Genomic DNA, 21,628 nt, shown 5'->3' on the forward strand with positions numbered 1-21,628 from the left:
GTTTGGCCGAGGCGCTGGAGAGGCTGACGGTCCCCGTGCTGGGGGAGTGGACGGGGACGCGTTCAGGCTGTGTCCCGGCCTGCCACTCGCTTCGCAGTTCGCCAATTTGCCGGATCTTTTACTGTATCTGGGTAGCTATGAGTCGAAATCGACTCGGTAGTAACAGGTTTAGTTTTGGTTTACTGTAATTGCGCTGGCTAAAGTGCGTAAGAGCTTGGTCCTTCACCTCTTTGAACGTCGGTTTCCTCCTTTATAAAAGGCGCTGGATGTGAGGGATCAAGATAAAGAATGTCATGGGCTTTGTGAACTGGAACCCGCTGGACCTAAGTAAGTATGTTCTGATGTCATGGGGCTGTTTTGAGGCATAAACTAAAGTATATAGAACCGTTTTTTCAGCTGTAGGACAGAAAAAATAAAATTAAGAAGTGTATGTCTGCCACAGATTGTGAACTATGGTCAATGTCTTAATTATTTTTATTGTGTCCCCTTGTCAGAGCGTGTTGCATGTAATAGACACTCAAAACATGTTTCTTAAAGAAGCTAAGAAATATTGATGGGACACGGACTCCCAAGACCCTGGGCTTCCCTCTCCCCGCCCCTTTTCCATAATGGAGGTATTGGGACATTAGCAGAACAGAGTAAAAAGCCAGGATGGGGCAGCTTTGAGAACTGAATTATTTAACGAGTGACAAGTGCAGAAGATATTGCATGACCACCCTCCATTCCCAAATCTGGCTAAACCAGCTTTGTGTACAGACCGGAGCTGTCCTCAAGGACAACTGTAGGTTCGCTGTTTGCATGCCATAAGGAACTGTGTGTGGGAGTGACATAGAGTCATTTTGAGTTAGCATGGACATATTAAAACGTGGTCATGTGGTTAGTATTTCTGAAGTTTATTTTTGCATTCACTCCCCCACAACTTTTTTGTGTGCGTGTGATGAAAATATATACACTAGAACATTTGCCAGCACCCCAAAACTGGTTATATTCAGAATGTTGTATTCTTTATTCCCACCAGCCTCCTAAGTTTCTGGAGAGCAGGGACTGTGTCCTGTTTCCCAGGAACTAGGCCTAACAGAGCCTGGTAGAGGCACCATGTTTGGTTGAAGGAATAACTGCTGGAATGACTCTCCTCTCATCCTTCCCGCTCCTCAGTCAGGTTGACAGGATGGTAGAGTCCATTTGTCTGATGAGGCAAATGAGGAGGAGAAACCACCTAGCCACCACCACCAGACACACAGATTTCCTGACTTGCAACTCACCCTTCTTTCCTCTTGGTCACACAAGTATTGGAACTGTTTCAGGATCCCGCTCATGGGCAGAAGCGTGAATGGGAAGTAGACTGAAATCACTTTCAGCTGTTGATCATATTCTGCATTTATTCATTAGAATTTTTAGATAATATGCTAACATGTCAGATGTTTAGACTAAGACCCAATATATGTTAAAAAAAAAAAAGCCGTGTAAAAGCAAAAAGAGATGTACCAGCAAATAGAGTGGTATCTTTGTTGTTGATGTGAGTGCTCCCCCTACTGTCCAACGGTGGAGGCCTGGATTCTTCCTCTGCTGTCTGAATCTGGCTCAGCCTGTACGGGCTGGGTCTTCTCATTGACGATTGGGCCATCCGAGCGAACCTACTCCCACAGCGCCTCTACTGACTTACTACTTTCATTCTGTTCCTCATTATAACAGGCATGTATTGAGCTCTCGCTATGCCTGGAATTGTACTAGATGTCCAGAATAATAACATGAACAAGGTATGGCCCTTGCCATTTAGGGGACTCAACCACTACTATAAGGGACAGACATACAAAGGATAGTAACAAGCCCTTAATTTCATGTAGCAAATTATACCTAACAAAGTGCCTTCAGTTTTCATGGAATCTTCTAGCAACCATCTGCAGAAGAGGTATCATTACCTCTAATGAGAAAATGAAGTCTCATAGAGGTTCAAGTGACTCTCTGGGCAAAAACATCAAACAATCTTTGGAAATAAAACAAGAGTCCCCTAACCTCTAATTAGGTGGTTTTCTGGGGTATGAAGCTAAGCTACACTTGTCAGAACACAGCAGATTTGTCTTTTAGTTAGACTTGTCTGAATCCTGAACTTCAGTATAGTGAGGAAGATAGGCAGGCAAACTACATATGAATTTTGGTATAGTTTTGCATACTGAGAACTTAAGTCAAGATCGTACTAAAGATAAAGAAGCAATTCAAGTCTTTAGTTTGAAATTGAAGAGGTCACAGCTCAGAAGCCAGAGTGGTCTTGCCATGCTCTGTCTTTTCCCCTTTGGCAAACTGCTACCCGTGATGTAAAACAGTCATATCTTTAGGAGCTAAACAGGAACACTTCTTGCTCCAGATACAAACTTTCATTTTCTATCAATTTTTTCTTTTCTTACCTGGCCCTCTGGGTAGAAACCATTTTCCAGAATACTGAAAAGTCTGGTTTTTTACCTCTTAGCCCTCCAAAAGGGCTAGCAGCAGTTTTTACCTTAGGCGCAAAAAGGGCAGTCTAAACTCCAATGTCTTACAATGCAGAGAACCCAGGACTCCACAGCTAAGTGAAACCGAAGCAATTAGCTGATTAGTCACTGTGAAAATCTGGCCTACAAAAGGGAAAATAAATTCCTCACTAGTCACTGTGAAAATCTGGCCTACAAAAGGGAAAATAAATTCCTCACAAATGTGCCAAAGCACTTAACCACGCTTTTAATGCAGCAGTAGCCCCCGTATTTTAGTGGTTTCTCTAGGCTAATAACAAAAACAATAAGTTAACTAATACGTTTCTGGCACATAGTATGCCCCAGGCATTGTGCTGAGCACTTTACCTCCTTTAACTTCTACACCAACCCTGTGAGCCACTATTAGCAAGCCTCTTTTCATACGGAAACTGAGGCTCAGAAAAGCTAAACAGTTTGCCTGGAGTCACACAGGTAGGAAGTTCACAGGTAAACCTAGGTTAGGCCAACTCCAGAGCCCTGTATTGTGGATGTTTTATATATTTTTGGAACACTTAAGTGCATAAACTTGTCCATAAGTCTATCTGAGTGATCTAGAAGTTACAGAATTCAAGAGCCTTAAACGTCTTCCATCTCTTCCTGACACATAATAATCCCGACCTTCAATGCAAACTGGGAAATGCTCCCAGTCCTTTTTGCTGGAGCTTGTCATACGTACCAAGACTTTAAAAATGCATTAATATTCTAGTGTTATTAAGGATTCCGGGGCTGTCATTCACTGTTTTTGGAGAGCATGTAGTGGTAAGGAAGGACATTTGACAATATGTATCAAAATCCTAAGAACAGGAAGGTACACACAGGTTACCATGAGCTGGCATCCACTCCACAGCAACTGACACACATTAAGGCAGCATTTTGACTTTTAGGAATTTATCACCAGTGGATTATAAGGAATAGATTTGCGTAAGATTTATCCATGAAAGTATTGCACCTTTTATAATAGCAAAAGAAACAGAAAAACCTAATTATCAAACAATACTAGTTTTGGTAAAAAAAAAAAAAAAAATTCTCTATGCTATAGGAGCCCTCGTGGCGCAGTGGTTAAGAGCTTGGCTTCTAAGCAAAAGGTCAGCAGTTCGAATCCACCAGCTGTTCCTTGGAAACTGTGGGACAGTTCTAATCTGTCCTATAGGGTTGAAAATGACACAACAGCAATGGGTTTTTTGGTTTTTCTAAGCTATAATTGTATAATAAATAAATAATTGTATAGCCACTGAAAATCCTGAAGAGGAAAAAAATGACATGAGAAAACGTTCTCAATAAATTAAATGAAAAATGGTTACAAACTGTCATAGTCATCTAGTGCTGCTGTAACAGAAAGACCACAAGTGGATGGCTTTAACAAAGAGAAGGCTATTCTCTCACAATCCAGTAGGCCAGAAGTCCAAATTTAGGGTGCTGGCTCCAGGGGGAAGGCTTTCTGTCTTTGTCGGCTCTGGAAGAAGGTCCTTGTCATCAGTCTTCCCTTGGTCTGGGAGCATCTCAGCGCAGGAACTCCGGTCCAAAGGACCACTCTGCTCCCGGTGCTACTTTCTTGGTGGTATGAAGTCCCCTGCTCCCTGCTTGCTTCCCTTTCCTTTTTATCGTGGTGCAGGCCACACTCCAGGGAAACTCCCTTTACATTGGATCAAGGATGTGACCTGGGAAAGGGTGATGTTACAATTCCACCCTAATCCTTTTAAACATAAAATTACAATCACAAAATGGAGGACAACCACACAATGCTGGAAATCATGGCCCAACCAAATTGCTATACACATTTTTAGGGGACATAATTCAATCCATGATACAAACTATTATCTCCATTAAAGTTTAAAGCATGTGTGTGGATTGATATTCATAATGCTAAAAGTGATTTAATCTGGAAAATAGAATTGTGGGTGGTTTTTCTTTTTTTTTCCAGTTTTCTTCATTAACTCTATTTCTTTTGTAATTTTAAAAACACTGTTATAGAAAAAACTCATCCTGGTGCAGCTTCTCCTGCTGAAAGTAGGCTTTCCCCCTGCCTAGGATTACAACAAAATCAAACCCTCAAGTCTTTTGTATGAGATACATAATAATAAGCAATAAAAATAAAAGACAAAATCACTTTTATATTTTTATGGAAATATACATGCAAAACAGTGCATAAACTACAGCTCACTTAATTTTTACAAACTGGATAAAGCTATTGCAACCAGCATTGCAAACAGAATATTACCAGAACCCCAGAAAAACCAAAAACCCATTGCCATCGAGTCAATTCTGACCCATAGTGACCCTATAGGACAAAGTAGAACTGTCCCATAGAGTTTCCAAGGAGCGCCTGGCAGACTCAAACTGCTGACCCTTTGGTTAGCAGCCATAGCACCTAGCCACTATGCCACCAGGGTTTCCAGAACCCCAGAAGCCAGCTTTATGCTCTGTTCTACACCCTACCTTCCCCCAAAGGGGAAGTACCATCCCAATTTCGATCACTACAGCTTAGTTTTACCTGTTTTTAAACACAACATAAGTGAAATCATACAGTATATATTCTTTGGCTTCTTTCACTCAACAATATGATTGTGGAATTCCTTTAGGTCGTTGCATTTAAATCATTCTCATTGCTATACAGCATTCCAGTGTGTCAGTCTATCACCATTTATCTATCAAACTGTTAATGGGCATTTCAGTAGTTTTTAATTTGGAGCCATTATGAATAAAGCTGTTATAATCTCTCGGTAAACGTATGTGTATGCATTTCTTAGGTATACACCTGAGAATGGGATTGCTGAGTGACGAATTAACTTTTCATTTATCATATTCTTCTCCCTGATCAACACTGCCCCCAGCCCATCACATAATCTGCCTGGTTTGTAAAGTATGCATATGCCCTTGTTGTGTTCATTTTAATCTTCTGTCAGTTTGGCATGTGTTCTGCAAGACAGCAACTTTCTTTTCTTGGGTTTCCACATGCAGTCGTCAATGTTGTTAACAAGTTATTCTCAACAATAATGGATTCAGCTGCCTGGGTCAATATAAGTTGGGTGTTTTATATTAAACATTTCCCACTGTGCTACACTGTGTTCCCTTGACTCCTCTCTGGTCAGAGAACAAAACAAGTGACTCCCCAGAGCACTCGCACCTGCTGCACCTCCCAGGGAGACAGATACCAGGTTTAGGGCATGGAGCTGCTTCACCATGGCTGTGGCAAAACTGCGCTCCTACCAAGTGTATGCTGGGAGTGGGAGCTCGCCAAGAAGCAGGGGACTCTGACTTTCCTAGTCTTCCAATCTGCAGTCATTCAATAGGTTTTTAATAAGTGCGTGATGCCATGAACATGTTTAATTTCCATCAGACTGATTTTTGAGGACAGGGACAAGGTGATCCCCACCCCTGGATTCCCTGCACCTAGACAGGGCTTCCAACCGATTTGTTCTGGTTTGAACCTGGTTCCAACAGCTGCTGAGATTTTGCATTTCTAACAAGTTCCCAGGTGATGCTAATGCTGCTGGTTAAGGACCAATTCTGAGAACCATTAGTAGAGCAGTAGTTCTTAAAATGTATTATACGTAAGAATCATCTGGGGATCTTGTTAAAATGTAGATTCTGATTCAGTATATCTGGGATGGAAATACAAATTCTTGGCAGGAGTTCAAACTGGAAAGAGCTGGTTCAAAGCCCTCCACCTAGCAGGGTGCTTGCAGCTCACAGAGGCCCAGGAAGTGTTAAAATCTATACTTTGTTTGAAATGGATAGAAAAGATCTACTGGATAGTTGGCCAAAAGTAGGCAATTACTGAGGAACAAAATCTTTCTCTGTGGTACTGAACTTGACAGTTGGTATGTCCCTGGCTAAACAAACCTCATCCTATGGAACATTCTACAGTAGTAAATAATGAAGTAAATCTTCGTGCACTGACGTGGGAAATGCTTCATGATTTGTTTTTTAAAATGGAAGTTGCTCAAGGGGGCTGGAGGAATCCTGAAACTATTACCTTACGATAATCTTTAAAACTTAAACCAAAAATATCCCCTGAAGTCTTCTTAAAACCAAACAATAGTTTAGCTTAACTAGTAAAAAATGTCTGCCTTGAGCATTATGCTTTTTTAAGAACTATGTATATGGGATTTAAGTGACAACAGCAACAACAGCAACTTGAAAGATTAGATAGGAACCTTAGGGGGCAGTTAGCTTATGTTAATGAGGGAGAAAAAAACCCAAAACCCCACTGTTGTCAAGTCGATTCCGACTCTAAACAACTCAGAAAAAGAGCTGAGAGTGGTTGCAGAACTCAAAGAATATAATCCATGTCACTTAATTGTACATGTAGGAATGGTTGAATTGGTGTATGTTTTGCTGTGTATATGCTTAACAGAATAAAGCAAGTTGCAAACTATATGGAGAACATGGTTTAAAAAAAAAGACAAAAACCACGTTTTTGGAGAGACATATATGTATGTATATGCAGAAAAAAAGGCCTGGAAGTTTACACACCAAACTGATAAGCTACCTCCAGATGGGACTGAGAGATTAGAAATGGCGTGAAGGAAACTCAGCTTTACCTGGAGTGTTTCAATTTTTTCTAGGATTACATTCATTGTGATAAAAACTGAAGTGCATTATCGTGTAATCTTGGCTTTATTTCTACCAATTTCTCTACTACATATAGGCGGAACTACTCTTAAAAGAATAGGCTTCTCCCTAGTAACCGGCCGTAGGTTTCTTTTCTAAGCATAGACTCCTGACTACTTTCTCCCCCTGAGCATGAGAAATGTATAGAAAGGAACAGATTCCAAAAACAAGCTCGGCAAGGGCCTTCAAGAGAGTTTTCTGTGAAGGGAAGGCAGGCGTTGATTTAGGGAGGGGAAACAGGCAACTGATGTCCGCATTTAAGAAAAGTGCGCTCTGGACTGTAAAGTAACAGGAGCGCCAAGCACCTGCCCGAGGTGCTTTAATTCAATGACAGAAACAGAAAAAGGGAAGATTTACAAGATTTAATGGAACAGAAAAATAAGGCAGTGCGTGAAACATATGCTCAACCAATTATAGCCTCACAAATAAAAGTGTCTTTTGTTGTTGTAGGGAGCCCTGATGGAGCAGTGGTTAAGAGCTCGACTGTTAACCAAAAGGTCCGCAGTTGGAATTCACCAGCCGCACCTTGGAAACCCTATGGGGCAGGTGTACTCTGTCCTATAAGGTCTCTATGAGTCGGAATTGACTCGATGGCAAAACGGGTTTGGATGTTCGTTTTGTTGTTGTTGTAGAGCTTTACAATTCGCACTCCTCTCTCATACCAATGGGCCTTAAGGAGTCAAGGCCAAATTCCGCCGCTAATCCATTGTGTAAACACCGATCCATCAACGAACATCTTTTTTTTGTGGCCTAAGTTTCCTCAATGAAACAAAGAGGAGTTGGGGTGAACGGAGCCCGAAGCGCCGACATTCTGATTTCCAGCCAAAGCCTAAGGCAGTTGATACCAACCAGCAAGCAAGCGCCCCTTCCGCGTGGCTGCGGGAGGCGGCGGGGGGGTGGGGGGTGCCCATCGTTTTCCTTTCTAGGCCGGAGCGGCCCAGGTGTCGCGAAGAGGTCCCAGCCCGAGACTGAGCTCGAGACACCGGTCACCCCGAGCCCCAGCGATGCATCCAGCTTCCCGAGTAACCGGGACGGGCGCTGGCGAGGAGACAGCGTGACGCTCCGGCTCCCGACGTGGTCCAATCGCAGCAAACGTGGACGGTTTCACCCAGACCGGCGTGCAGGCCCCACTGCCTCCTCCCGGGGGCCGAGAAGGGGAAGGGGCGGGCCTGGGACGTGGCCCAATGGGAGCGCGCGCCGGGGCGGCGGGGGCGGGGCCGGGCGCGCGGCGCAGGTCCGTGCAGCGCAGGCTCCAATGAGCGCGCGCCGCGTCCGGGGCCGGCTGGTGCGCGAGACGCTGCCGAGAGGTTGGTGGCTAATGTAACAGTTTGCAAACCGAGGGGAGTTGTGAAGGGCGCGGGCTGGGGGGCGCGCTGCCGGCCTCGTGGGTACGTCAGCTGTCGCGTTTGTTCTAAAGCTAGGACCAGAGGAACGGAGGCAAGAGGTAGCGGGAGTGGGGATGGAGAGGGGCTCCAGCCGCCCCTCCATGCGGAGACAGTGGGCTGGCTCCGGGGGCGGGTCGGTAGCGGGAGTGAGGGCCCCATGGACGCCTGCCCGTTTGGGCCCAGTACTTCGGGCCCCGCGCCTCGGCCCTCGGGGCGCCCCCACACGGTAGGGTGGGTTGAGGCTGGTTTCCGGGAGTGGAAACCGCCGCCTTCTTCAGGTGAGGCTGAGATGAACAAGGGTGGTCGGTACCTGCCGAGTGACGAACCTTGGCGCTACAGGCACCACGACTGTGTGGCTGTCGGGGCCGGGAGCGGGGCGGGATGAGACCAACAGGAGGGATGCCGAGGAGGAGGCAGGCCCTTCTTCCATCCAAACCTCCCGCAACGTCACCATCTCTGTTCCGTCCAGGCCCAGCCTGGCTTTCCCTGGGAGCTCCAGGTGCGGAGAGGTAGTTGAGCTCTGGGCGGGGATCCCTGGCCGCACCCCAAGTGTCTGACAGCAGAGGCAGTGCCAGGGTGCTCCAGTTATTGCCTGTGGTGGACGAAGGGCTCCTGTCTCCTTCCTTCTGTCCTAGTTTCTTCTCTAGGGATGTGGTGGAGGCAAGGGCCCCATGCTCTTTGGCTTAGACCTTTGTGTGGGTACTTCTGGGGATTAGAGAGTGGTCGGTACTCATAAGGAAGGAGGAATAGGGTGTAGGCTGCTCTGCCCTGGGTGAGAATGGAGTAGGTTTGAATGTTAAGCTTCTCTCTTCTGGGACATGCTTCTGTCTCACTCAGTGCATCAGTTACAGGTGTGTTTTTTTTTCTTCTTCTTCTTCTTTTTCAGGGCCACAATGGCAGCCACAATCAGAAGGCAGAGGCCAAGGAGGACAGCTTGTTGGGTCTTGATGACTGTGCTCTTGGCAGACCTGTTGGCACTGAGTGGTATGTACCCTACCAGAGGGATCAAAAGAAGAATGAACAATGGGGATAAGTGGTTGAAAGGGAAAATGAGGCCCCTGAGTTGGAAAACTCCGGACGCTTGAGTTACTGCACCCAGGGTTTTCTTCTGTGTCTTTTGCTATCTTACTTTTCCACAGAAAGTGATAATGCTTTGATTAGAGGGGCCTCAGGAAGTTGAGGGAAGAGGAGGTGTTAACTGACAAACCTATTTTCTCTTCAGATACGCTGGCAGTAATGTCTGTGGACCTGGGCAGTGAGTCCATGAAGGTGGCCATTGTCAAACCTGGAGTGCCCATGGAAATTGTCTTGAACAAGTGAGACTCGCCCCAGTGTGGGGATGGGGAAAAAGAGACTCTAGACTCCAATTGTGTTTGTGATCTTAGTGCCCACAGCAGATGTGGGTATCTGAGTAATTGATTGTATGTGGGGTTGTCGAGGCTCCTGAGTCCTCATCCTACTGCAAGTGCGTTAACCTTCTTTTTTTAGTCACTTGGGCCTAATATCTTTTCCTCAGGGAATCTCGGAGAAAAACCCCAGTAACTGTAACCCTGAAAGAAAATGAAAGATTCTTTGGCGACAGCGCAGCAAGCATGGTGAGTGCTGGGCAGAGAAGATGATATGATGTAGACTTTAGAGTCTTTTTCCTTATCAATCTCTATGATGTTAGAAACAGGCTAAGGTGGCTTGGCAACCTAACACTCTGCTCCTTCTTCACCTCCTCTCAGGCCATTAAAAACCCAAAGGCTACACTGCGTTACTTCCAGCAGCTCCTGGGGAAGCAGGCAGATAACCCCCATGTGGCCCTTTACCGGACCCGTTTCCCAGAGCACGAGCTGGGCGTCGACCCACAGAGGCAGACTGTGCACTTTCAGATCAGCCCGTGAGTGCTCTTCCAGGGAAGGGGGGCTCAGCAGCCCTAATGGGCCCCTCATGGGCATTTGCTCATAATTGTCCTGCCTTAGTGTCTGGCTGTTCTTGCCTCTCACTGCCTCATTCCCACCCCCGCAGGCAGCTGCAGTTCTCACCTGAGGAGGTGCTGGGCATGGTTCTCAATTACTCCCGGTCCCTGGCTGAAGATTTTGCAGGTGAGTGGCCAAGGTGGGGCCAGTGGAGGCAGGTTTCCCGGGGTCTAAGGCAATGGTTCTCAAACTGGAGCAACTTTGCCTTCCAGGGATATTTGGCAATGTCTGGAAACATTTTTGGTTGTCGCAGCTGGGGAGGTGTTACTGGTATCTATTGGGTAGAGGCCAGGGATGCTGCCAAACATTCTACAATGCACAGGATAGCTCTCCATAAAAATAATTGTCCGGCTGAAAATGTTGATAGAGAAAAAAAAATGCTGATGGTACTGAGATTGGGAAACCCTCATCTAAGATATGGAGCTGGTAGGAGCCCTGTTCTGTTGTCCTCTGTAGAGCAGCCCATCAAGGATGCAGTGATCACTGTGCCAGCCTTCTTCAACCAGGCCGAGCGCCGAGCCGTGCTGCAGGCCGCTCGCATGGCTGGCCTCAAAGTGCTGCAGCTCATCAACGACAACACTGCCACCGCCCTCAGCTACGGTGTCTTCCGCCGGAAAGATATCAACACCACTGCCCAGGTGAGCCAGGAAGCCCTGAACAGACACACTGGGCAGCTGATTCTGAGGAGAACATAGGCCACTTGACTCATTTTGCCTCTTGTCTGTACATGCTGGCCTCTGGCAAAATGCAACAGCTACCTCCTCCCAGCCCCTGAGGAGCTGTTCTGCTTTAAGTTGAGATTTGGGCAACCCCTCGGAGGCAGGCAGGTGGGCAAGCGTGCACCCTGGCGTGACCGTTGCCTTGGTGTCTACAGAATATCATGTTCTACGACATGGGCTCAGGCAGCACCGTGTGCACCATCGTGGCCTACCAGACAGTGAAAACTAAGGAGGCGGGGATGCAGCCACAGCTGCAGATCCGGGGAGTGGGGTAAGTAGGTGCTGTGGGGGGGTCTTGCTCAGACACTTTTGGGTCGGAGGTTTCTTCTCGGGAAGGGCAAAAGTACCTGACTTTCCTGCTTCCTGCAGGAATGTTCTCCTGGCTAAAGCATCAATCACTGTGGAGTACCTCTCCCAAAGAGCACGGGGAAGATGCAGTTGGGGGGAGGACGTTGGGGGACATTGAAAATCAGAGGACTCCCTGAATACCCCTTCTGAGGAATTCCATGAGGCTGTAAGCCATGTAGTGTATCAGACTCAGTTTTTTTTTTATAACTGTTGTAACTTTTTTTTTTAATTGTGCTTTATGTGAAAGTTGATAAATCAAGTCAGTCTCATACAAAAATTTGCATACACCTTCTATGTACTCCTACCTGCTCTCCCCCTAATGACACAGCACACTCCTTCTCTCCACCGTGTATTCCCCGTGTCCATTCAGCCAGCTTCTGTCCCGCTCTGCCTTCTCATCTCCCCGCTAGACAGGAGCTGCCCACATAGTCTCATGTGTCTACTTAAGCCAAGAAGCTCACTCCTCACCAGGATCATTTTATGTCTTATAGTCCAGTATAATCTCTGTCTGAAGAGTTGGCTGTGGGAATGGGTCCTGTCTTGGGCTAGCAGAAGGTCTGGAGACTGTGACCTCCAGGGTCCTTCTAGTAGTCCTTCTAGTCTTAGTCAGACCATTAAGTCTGGTCTTTTTACAAGAACTTGAGATCTGCATCCCACTGCTGTCCTACTCCTTCAGGGGTTCTCTGTTGTGTTTTCTGTCGGGGCAGTCATCGGTTATAGCCAGGCACCATCTAGTTCTGGTCTCAGGCTGATGTAGTCTCTGATTTATGTGGCCCTTTCTGTCTCTTGGGCTCATAATTACCTTGTGTCTTTGGTTTTCTTCATTCTCCTTTGCTCCAGGTGAGTTGAGAGCAATTGATGGATCTTAGATGGCTGCTTGCTAGCATTTAAGACCCCCAGATGCCACTCACCAATGTGGGATGCAGAATGTATTCTTAATGGTTTTTATTATGCAAGTTGACCTAGATGTCCCCTCTTGTCTTATTTCTTGACCGCATCCTTTTCTCTCCGTCTTCACCACTACTATCTAGTCCCTGTTACCATCACTTCTTACCTGCAGAATTACAGAAGATCATCCTTCTTCCAGTGTGGCCTCCCTCCAGTTCTTTCTCCACGCTGCAGAGAGTTCTTTTCAGAATGCCAGTTGAGTTGTCACCCGTATCTTTAAAAATCCTTCAGTGGCCCCAGATCTTTACCTTGGCCCGTGGAGCTGGACCTGTCTAGCCCTGACCCCTTCTACAGCTTGTCCCTAATCCTGAGCCCTCCTGTTCTTTCCAACTTACTACCCTCTCTATCACCTCAGAGTCTTTACGCAAACTGTTTTGCAGCCTAGAATGTTCTCTCCTGTCCTCTTCACCTAGTTAACTCTGACTGATCCCTCAGGTTTCAGTTCAAGTATCACTTTTTCAGGGAAGAGTTCCTTGATGTCTGTGAATAGCCCAAATTTCCCATGGGTCTGCTCTCAATATTATTTATCTCTCTTTTATAACATATGGGGTGGTTGTCATTTCACATTAAATGGTCTTTCGAAGACTAGATTGTAAACTCCTTGAAAATAGGGAGTCTACTTTTTTTTTGCTCACAGTTGTACGCCCAGAGATGACTACACAGGAAAAGTGCTCAGTAAATACTGTTGAACGATTGGGTGGACGAACTGTTGCCGTGAGGTGTCAGCTGTATTGGGGGAGTCGAGGGTAGAGTGTGTCCCACACTTGGTGTGCTGGAGGTAAACAGGGCCCCTGAAACAGAGGAAAGGTGCCCACACTTGGTGTGCTGCAGGTAAACAGGGCCCCTGAAACAGAGGAAAGGTGCCCACACTTGGTGTGCTGGAGGTAAACAGGGCCCCCGAAACAGAGGAAAGGTGCCCACACTTGGTGTGCTGCAGGTAAACAGGGCCCCCGAAACGGAGGAAAGGTGCCCACACTTGGTGTGCTGCAGGTAAACAGGGCCCCCGAAACGGAGGAAAGGTGCCCACACTTGGTGTGCTGCAGGTAAACAGGGCCCCCGAAACAGAGGAAAGGTGCCCACACTTGGTGTGCTGGAGGTAAACAGGGCCCCTGAAACAGAGGAAAGGTGCCGTGTGGGGATGAACATCAGGCCCCGTTGTAGACAAAGGGATCCTGTGTGTTCCTCACACTTTCCCTGCTCCTTTTCCCGAACAGATTTGACCGCACCCTGGGAGGCCTGGAGATGGAGCTCAGGCTGCGTGAGCATCTGGCTGGGCTTTTCAATGAGCAGCGAAAGGGCCGGAGCTCGAAGGACGTGCGGGAGAACCCCCGTGCCATGGCCAAACTGCTGCGTGAGGCCAATCGGCTCAAAACCATCCTGAGCGCCAATGTTGACCACATGGCTCAGGTGCCCACGGATGCGGTTGTGGGCGAATGTTCCCCACCTAGAGGATGGAGGCCCCCACTGTCCAGAGCTTGGCTAATTGTGCCTGGTGTGATCCATGCCCCTCTTGCCGTTCCTCCTACCATTCTCCCAAACATCTGTCCCTTAGTTTCTGTCCTGCACCCAGAGAGCAGGACCTGGCTGGGAACTCCTGACACCTCTCATCCTTTTCCAGATTGAGGGCTTGTTGGACGATGTGGACTTCAAAGCAAAAGTGACTCGAGTGGAATTTGAGGAGTTGTGTGCGGACTTGTTTGAGCGGGTGCCTAGGCCAGTGCTGCAGGCACTCCAGAGTGCCGAGATGAGTTTGGTGAGGGGGTAGTTGGAGAGGTGTGTGGTGTGGGGGTGGGAGACAAGTGAGAGAGAAAGAGGTTGGATGGTGTGGAGGAGGGAATGGGGATACCAAGGGAAGTCAGTGCTGAGAAAGAGGGTTCACTGCGTGCTGTCTCACCCTGCGTTCTTTCCCCCTCTGCAGGATGAGATTGAGCAGGTGATCCTGGTGGGTGGGGCCACTCGGGTACCCAAAGTGCAGGAGGTGCTGCTAAAAGCTGTGGGCAAGTGAGTGTGGGGGCTGGGCCATCTGGGCTGGTTCTGCCTGGGGGCCAGGGCTCCAGGGCTGGGCAACTGGAGGACTGAGGGGAGGGAGTCCAGGCCAAGTGCTCCGGGGTGAACAGGTGCTGAAACCTGGTACTTTCATAGGGAGGAGCTAGGGAAGAATATCAACGCAGATGAAGCAGCCGCAATGGGAGCTGTGTACCAGGCAGCTGCACTCAGCAAAGCCTTCAAGGTGAAGCCGTTCGTAGTCCGGGATGCAGTGGTCTACCCCATCCTGGTGAGTCAGTCTGCCTGTCAGGTGATACACCCTTGACCTTTCAACTGTCGTTTCCCCTTTTGTCTGCCCTAGCCTGTCCCTTCCTTTGTGCCAAGAGATATTCCCCACTCATTCTTACCCCAGAACCTGCTCTGGTTCTCCAGTGCCTCTTCTCTCTGCCCACCTGCCATGTAGGTGGAGTTCACAAGAGAGATGGAGGAGGAGCCTGGGGTTCGCAGCCTGAAGCACAACAAGCGCGTGCTCTTCTCTCGAATGGGGCCCTACCCTCAACGCAAAGTCATCACCTTTAACCGCTACAGTCATGATTTCAACTTCCACATCAACTACGGGGACCTGGGCTTCCTGGGGCCTGAGGATCTTCGGTAAGGGGGGCAGGTGGAAGTCCTAGGGATGGGGATGGGGCATGGCTGCCACATTACCTGAGGACTGAGGATGAGGGAGGCTTTGAGACCTGCAGGGCTGAAACAGGAAGCAGGCTGTGGGTTAGGGTTGGGTTGTGAGCTGCTTCCCTGCAGCATGCTTCTGCCCTCCTGAGTATGTCCTTGGGGACGTCCCCTGACATCTCATGCCAGGAGCTTTTGCAGTCTAGAGGTGGAGGAGGTAGGCTGGGTAGGTTCTATCTAATTCACCTTTTCTCTCCAACCAGGGTATTTGGCTCTCAGAATCTGACCACAGTGAAGCTAAAAGGTGTGGGTGAGAGCTTCAAGAAGTATCCCGATTACGAGTCCAAGGGCATCAAGGCCCACTTCAACCTGGACGAGAGTGGTGTGCTGAGCCTAGACAGGGTGAGAGGAGGACGCCCGGGTACAAGGCGAGGGCCAGGCCTGCCAGCCTCTCCCAGTTCCACTTCCATGTGGTATTAGAATGTGATAAAAGGGTTTTGGAGTCAGGTAAATCTTGGCTCTAAACAAAGCTAACCAGGGATCTGGTGCTTACGGGTAATGTAAATTTCTCCAGGGGAAATACGGAATGGTCGTGGAACCCGTTTTTAAAGAACAGTCGTGGGGGTTAATATCCTTTGGAACATACTGTGTGAGGCAATGGCTTATACTGCTATTAAATAGAGAAGTGGGGCTCTGGGAGAGAAAAGAGGCACCATGATGCTGTCCTTAGAGCTGATAACCACAGGGGTTGGGCAACTTGATATAGGTGCCTTTACAAGGAAGCAGGTGAGAGACAAACAGCAGGGCTGGAAGTTGTGCAGATGCACACATGCCAGCCTCCACTGGGCAGGGTGTTTGTGAGAAAAGGCGGGTTAGCCTGCGAGGGTGCTGTAATGTCTCCATTTTGAATCCCTGCTTTCAGGTGGAGTCTGTATTTGAGACTCTGGTGGAGGACAGCCCAGAGGAGGAATCCACTCTTACCAGTAAGATGAGCATGTACATATGTGTGTGCATGTATGAGAGAGAGTACACACGTGTGCTTTTGGGGAGGTGGGCAGGGCATTGCCCTTGCACTAGGAGGTGGAGTCACCGCTACAGCCCCCTTTTGCATCTTTGTGCTTTCTTCCTCCTAGAGCTCGGCAATACCATATCCAGCCTGTTTGGAGGGGGAACCACATCAGATGCCAAAGAAAATGGTACAGATACCGTTCAGGTGAGCCCAGGATGGAGCCAGAGGAGCGTGAAGGGTGGCTTCTAGGGAGCAGGTAGTAGCAACAGAGGCAAGGAGTTGGGGTGAACATCCCAGCTGCCTAGAACTTAATAGCCCTCCCCTCCCTTTTGCACTCATGGTGAGTTAACCATACTTCCCTCATGTTCCTCTGGACTCTGAGCTGTTCCCTCTACTAGAGGTACCAAGGCCCATTTTCTCATCTCCAGACTTATCTCTCTTTGTCCAACTAGACTGCTACAGTCCAGACAGCCCACTGACACTCTTCGTATAGTTGTCCTCTGTCTACTTCCACCTGTGTCCTGAGCGGTGAACTCCTAAGCAGCCTAGGAGACGTGGCATTGCTGAAGCCAGTCCTGGTCCATACATAGACTCTGCTTGTGACTGTTGCCTGTGTGTGTTTGTCTGTGATTGTTTTTCAGGAGGAAGAGGAAGGCCCTGCTGAGGGGAGCAAGGATGAGCCTGGGGAGCAGGCAGAGCTCAAGGAAGAAGCTGAGACCCCATCGCAGGATACCTCTCAGCCCCCACCCCCTGAGCCTAAGGAGGACGCAGCTCCTGATGGAGAAAAGGCTGCAGGAAAAGAAAATGGGGAGAAGTCTGAGGCCCAGGTGAACTGTGGGCATATGGAGGCCGGTGTGGGACCCAGAGGCTGAGGGAGCAGCTGCCTGCTTTGTCTCTGATCCCCTGGAGCCCTGCCCTGTGGAGAAAGTAGAAGGGCCTAGGCTTTTCCTGACATCTATGTCTTTTCCCTCCTAGAAGCCAAGCGAGAAGGGGGAGGCAGGACCTGAAGGTGCCCCTCCAGCCGCTGAGGAAGAAAAGAAGCAGAAACCTGCCCGGAAGCAGAGAACTGTGGAGGAGATTGGGGTGGAGCTGTCTGTTCTGGATCTACCCGACTTGCCAGAGGAGGAGCTGGCTCGTTCGATGCAGAAGTAAGGGTTTCAAGTGAATGTGTGTGCAAATGCAAGGGTGCGGGATGACGCTCCTGAGGAGGGAGCTCCCTGACCCAGGATCCGAGTTCTAACACATCTCTCTTCTCATCCCTACCTCTCCATTGTCTCACAGACTCCAGGACTTGACAGTCCGAGACCTAGAGAAGCAGGAACGGGAGAAAGCTGCCAACAGCTTGGAAGCTTTCATCTTTGAGACCCAGGTTGGTAGGCCGAGAGTCCCTCCCTGGGCCTTGTGCTTGGGCAGGGCCAGCTCTGTGGGCCTTCCCTCAGAGGCTCGGTGCATGCACGGGTGATGTGTATGCCTCCCTAGGACAAGCTCTACCAGCCCGAGTACCAGGAGGTGTCCACTGAGGAGCAGCGTGAGGAGATCTCTGGGAAACTCAGCGCCGCTTCCACCTGGCTGGAGGATGAGGGCTTTGGGGCCACCACAGCGGTGAGGGGCCTTCCCAGGACACAGAGGGTGGGTTGGGAGTGTTCTCCTTCTCTGAGGGCCTGACAGTGTGAGAAAATCTGGGGTGTGAGGCAATAAAGAAGAACAAGGGTCTGACTCTAGGTCTAACCCTGCTCCCACTCCCACTCCCCAAACTCATCAGATGTTGAAGGAGAAGCTGGCTGAGCTGAGGAAGCTGTGCCACGGGCTGTTTTTCCGGGTGGAAGAGCGCAAGAAGTGGCCTGAACGGCTCTCTGCCCTCGATAACCTCCTGAACCATTCCAGCATGTTCCTCAAGTGAGTGACCCTTTTGCCCTTCCTTTTATATCCAGTCCTGCCTGGATGCTGACTTTATCATCCCATTAGCTTCATCATGTCTTTTCCCATTCCCGGCACTCGTGGCCACACGCCCACACCCCAGGCCCCTTCCCCAGCTTTCTCCCTCCTGGGCTGATTGTCTCCTCTCTGGCTTCCAGGGGGGCCCGGCTCATCCCAGAGATGGACCAGATCTTCACTGAGGTGGAGATGGCAACGTTAGAGAAAGTCATCAATGAGACCTGGGTAATCTCTGTGTAAATACTTCCTGGCATCATGTGTCATCTAGATGGCATGGGAGGTGTGGAGAAATGGAGGCACAGCAGCCGCTGCCTACTGGCTTAGCCTCTAAATTGGGAGGATGTAGATGTTTGCATTTGAGGCCATATCTGATTAGCCTCAAACAAGGGTCATAGCCACATGAGTCGTCAGGTCTGGAGGCACAACATCAGTCAGAGCTCAGAAGTGGAGAGGAAAAAGGGAATAATTGAGGGAAGCTCAGTTGTAGTTCTTCCTGAGTAAGAGGACATGAACTGGACAGGTGTGTTTGGGGGTCCTGTGTGGAGAACCTTGAATGCCAGCCTCAGAAGTCTGCTTACTCCCATGGGGCAGATGGCCCAGGTGGCAGAGTGACTGAAGACAGAGGGATCTTGAGGCTGGCTGGGGGTACAAGTTCATCTGGGATGGAGATGTTGCCTCCTTCCATGGCCAGCTCTGAGCCTGTTCTGGCCTCACCCACAGGCCTGGAAGAACACAACCATGGCCGAGCAAGCCAAGCTCCTCGCCACAGAGAAGCCTGTGTTGCTCTCAAAAGACATTGAGGCCAAGATGATGGCCCTGGACCGGGAGGTGCAGTATCTGCTCAATAAGGCCAAGTTTGCCAAGCCCCGGCCCCGGCCCAAGGACAAGAATGGGACCCGGGCAGAGCCCCCCCTCAATGCCAGTGCCGGTGATCAGGGGGACAAGGCCATCCCTCCGCCAGGTGAGGGTAGGGTGCCTGGCTCCAGGTTCTCTTGGGCTGGGAAGAGGGCCTCCTTCCCCTCCTGGGGCTACATGTTACTCCTGTTTCCCTCCAGGTGAGCCTGAGGATGCAAAGCCCATTTCAGAACCTGAGGCAGTACAGACTGGTGAGTTGGAGAAGCTGGTTGGGAATGTGGAAATTTCATTAGCCCAGGGGTCGGCCAACTTTGGCAGGCACAACTTTCTGTACAGCCCATGAGCTAGGAATGGTGTTTATATTTTTTAAAAGTCATTTAAATAATGATAAAAATATGCAAAGAGACCAAACAAAGCCCACAAATCCTAAGATATTTATTATCTGGGTCTTTACAGAAAAAGTTCGCTGACCCCTCCAGCAGGCCCCTCCCTCTCTTCCTAAGAGACTAACCTATTCCTTCCAAAAAGCAGGATCTGAACCGACAGATGCTGAGCCCCTGGAGTTAGGTGGTCCTGGATCAGGTGAGGGGAGAGCTAGGGTATGCTGGGAAGCCTGGGGGGAGTGGTTAATTAACCTGTTTCACCTGGTGTCGTTCCCTCGACTCACAGAATCTGAGCAGAAAGAGCAGCCTGCAGAACAGAAGCGGCCTTCGAAGAACTCGAAGAACGATGAACTATAACCCCACCTCTCCCGCTCCCCCGTCTTCCCCACCCCCTTCTCCCACCGCCTCTATTTATTACATGCCGAGGGTGGGGGAGGGGTTGGTCTTGCCCCCAGGGGCTCAGTTCCTTCCCTGGCACCTACAGCTGCAGGCTGGAGAAGGGAAAGGAAAGGGCAGCCCACCGTTCTTTCTGGAGTACTTCTGTGGTTGAAACTGCAACTCTCTCATCCCTGCTCCCACCCCCGGCTCCCTCCCATCCAGGCCCTAACTTTGGGGAAAATCACTATTATGTCTTTATTCTCTGCTAGTGGGTAGGTGAGAGAATGGCAGGCAGTGTTTGATTGAGACCTCAGAGTGGGAGGGATGTCGTGGGATGGTGGAGAGTCTCCCGTCTTCTCTGGCCATTCTTCCCTCCCTCCTCCTCTTCCACTGCTAAATCAGTGTCCCATACCTGCTTGGCAAGGGGCCTGTGAGGAGCCAGTGTCTACAGAATTCTGGTTACCAGGTTTGGTTTCTGAGTACGTATCTCTGCCCTCTTCTCCCTCCAAGGTCTTCTCCTTCCTTGGAAAAGCCCCTGCCCCCCATCTGGCTCCTCTCCTCATGAGTTTCCTTGGCTTTTGTGCAAGTTGGGCAGCTGTTTGCCCCTTGCCAGATATCATCCGACTGGCTGGAGTAAATCTAGATCCATTCCAGCCCACACGCTAGACCCCCTAGTGGCCAGAGTAGGCAGGGACAAAGTGAAGAAGAGAATCCAGCCACCTAGCCAGGAAGTGAGAGGTAGGAAAGCCCTGTAGCTGCCACCTGTGGACTGTGGGGCCCAGGACAGCGGTGTGGATGACTGGCATGGGGCACCAGCATCCTGCAGGCACCCTCAAAACTGGCATCTTCCCAGTAGCCTGGTATCCTGGGTCTCTATGAACCAACTGTCGCCTTTGCTCTCTTGCTATTCTGTTCCTCCCAGACAGAGCCTTTCCCTCACCACCCTGGGCTGACCAAAATGTGCTTTCTACTGTGAGCCCCTATCCCAAGACCCTGGGGAAAGGAGAGACCTCGGTGTGAATGTAGAAATGCCACCTGGGTCTCTCTCTGAGGCAGACCTTGCGGTGAAGTAAGAGGGTGAGGGCAGGCCTTGTGGCGTGCGTTGCTCTGCTAGAAGGGTGGGCCCCGTACCCACCAGGACTTACGCCCAAGGAGCCTGTCCTCCAGTATTCCGTCTGCCAGGAGCCAGGGCTGCCACCCCAGTTACCAGGGCAAGGGGGTCCTGGTAGTGTCTGTCTTATTCTGCCCCCCCCTTTTTTTTTTGCCACATTGGCGAAATGGGACCTAAGGGTCCTACCCCCACCCCTTCTTCTGTGTGTTTGAGTTCTTTCACTAGCAGTTGAGGCTGGTTGGACAGGTTTGAGTCAAATTGTACTTTGCTCCATTGTTAATTGAGAAACTGTTTCAATAAAATATTCTTTTCTACAGTGTGCTGTGATTTTTTTCATGGTGCTTATTTCCTGAATATAAATAATGTGTGTATATTATAGAAGATTTGTAAGCTAGAAGTTTGAATAAGTTTCCTCTAATGCTACCACCAAAAGATAATTATTAGCATTTTGGGCTTGGCTTTGTATAATATGGAGCCCTGGTGGCACAGTGGTTAAGAATTCAGCTGCTGAGCAAGAGGCCAGCTGTTCGAATCCACCAGCTGCTCCTTGGAAACCCTATAGGGGAGTTCTACAACTGTCCTGTGGGGTTCCTATGAGTCAGAATTGACTGAACAGCAACGGGTTTTTTTAATGTACTGTAGACTTTGTCCTGTGTATGTAGTTACATATTTTATTAAAGCAGTGGGTTTTGAACCATGTTTGAAAAAGGCGATAGGGTCAATTTTGATTCTCTATTTTCCGTCACCAGGTTGTTGTTAGGTGATGTCAAGTTGGTTCTGACTTACAGCGACCCTATGTACCACAGAAAGAAACACTGCC

General features: G+C 49.2%; 1 protein-coding gene across 5 annotated transcripts; it reads left to right on the forward strand.

The window, feature by feature from the left end:
• The first annotated feature begins 17 nt into the window (after window positions 1–17).
• HYOU1 (hypoxia up-regulated 1) lies at window positions 18–21,124 on the forward strand. Of its 5 annotated transcripts, none has more exons than XM_064268961.1 (26): window positions 18–327; window positions 9,390–9,487; window positions 9,726–9,819; window positions 10,020–10,098; window positions 10,231–10,385; window positions 10,514–10,590; window positions 10,921–11,102; window positions 11,339–11,454; window positions 13,694–13,886; window positions 14,098–14,232; window positions 14,398–14,480; window positions 14,622–14,754; window positions 14,929–15,116; window positions 15,401–15,539; window positions 16,060–16,120; window positions 16,271–16,350; window positions 16,788–16,973; window positions 17,122–17,294; window positions 17,428–17,515; window positions 17,626–17,748; window positions 17,909–18,042; window positions 18,222–18,306; window positions 18,802–19,042; window positions 19,137–19,187; window positions 19,465–19,518; window positions 19,606–21,124. In XM_064268961.1, exons 2-26 carry the CDS (start codon window positions 9,397–9,399, stop codon window positions 19,674–19,676), a joined length of 3,012 nt encoding a protein of 1,003 aa, XP_064125031.1. In that variant the 5' UTR covers window positions 18–327; window positions 9,390–9,396; the 3' UTR covers window positions 19,677–21,124. The 5 variants fall into 5 exon arrangements, with proteins under 5 accessions (XP_064125031.1, XP_064125029.1, XP_064125032.1 ...); XM_064268959.1 differs by lacking the exon at window positions 18–327 and adding an exon at window positions 8,342–8,425; XM_064268962.1 differs by lacking the exon at window positions 18–327 and adding an exon at window positions 8,342–8,425 and having other exon boundaries at window positions 19,468–19,518.
• The last annotated feature ends 504 nt before the right edge of the window (window positions 21,125–21,628 follow it).

Source organism: Loxodonta africana, chromosome 15 (assembly GCF_030014295.1).
Source record: "Loxodonta africana isolate mLoxAfr1 chromosome 15, mLoxAfr1.hap2, whole genome shotgun sequence".
NCBI classification, from domain to species: domain Eukaryota; kingdom Metazoa; phylum Chordata; class Mammalia; order Proboscidea; family Elephantidae; genus Loxodonta; species Loxodonta africana.

Bases quoted from the DNA above. Each gene is read 5' to 3' on its own strand.
- HYOU1 (XM_064268961.1), top strand. From the start codon at position 9,397: ATGGCAGCCACAATCAGAAGGCAGAGGCCAAGGAGGACAGCTTGTTGG. The intron at 14,233-14,397 runs GTGAGGGGGTAG...CCCCCTCTGCAG, and splicing joins AGAGTGCCGAGATGAGTTTG to GATGAGATTGAGCAGGTGAT. The intron at 15,540-16,059 runs GTGAGAGGAGGA...CCCTGCTTTCAG, and splicing joins GTGTGCTGAGCCTAGACAGG to GTGGAGTCTGTATTTGAGAC.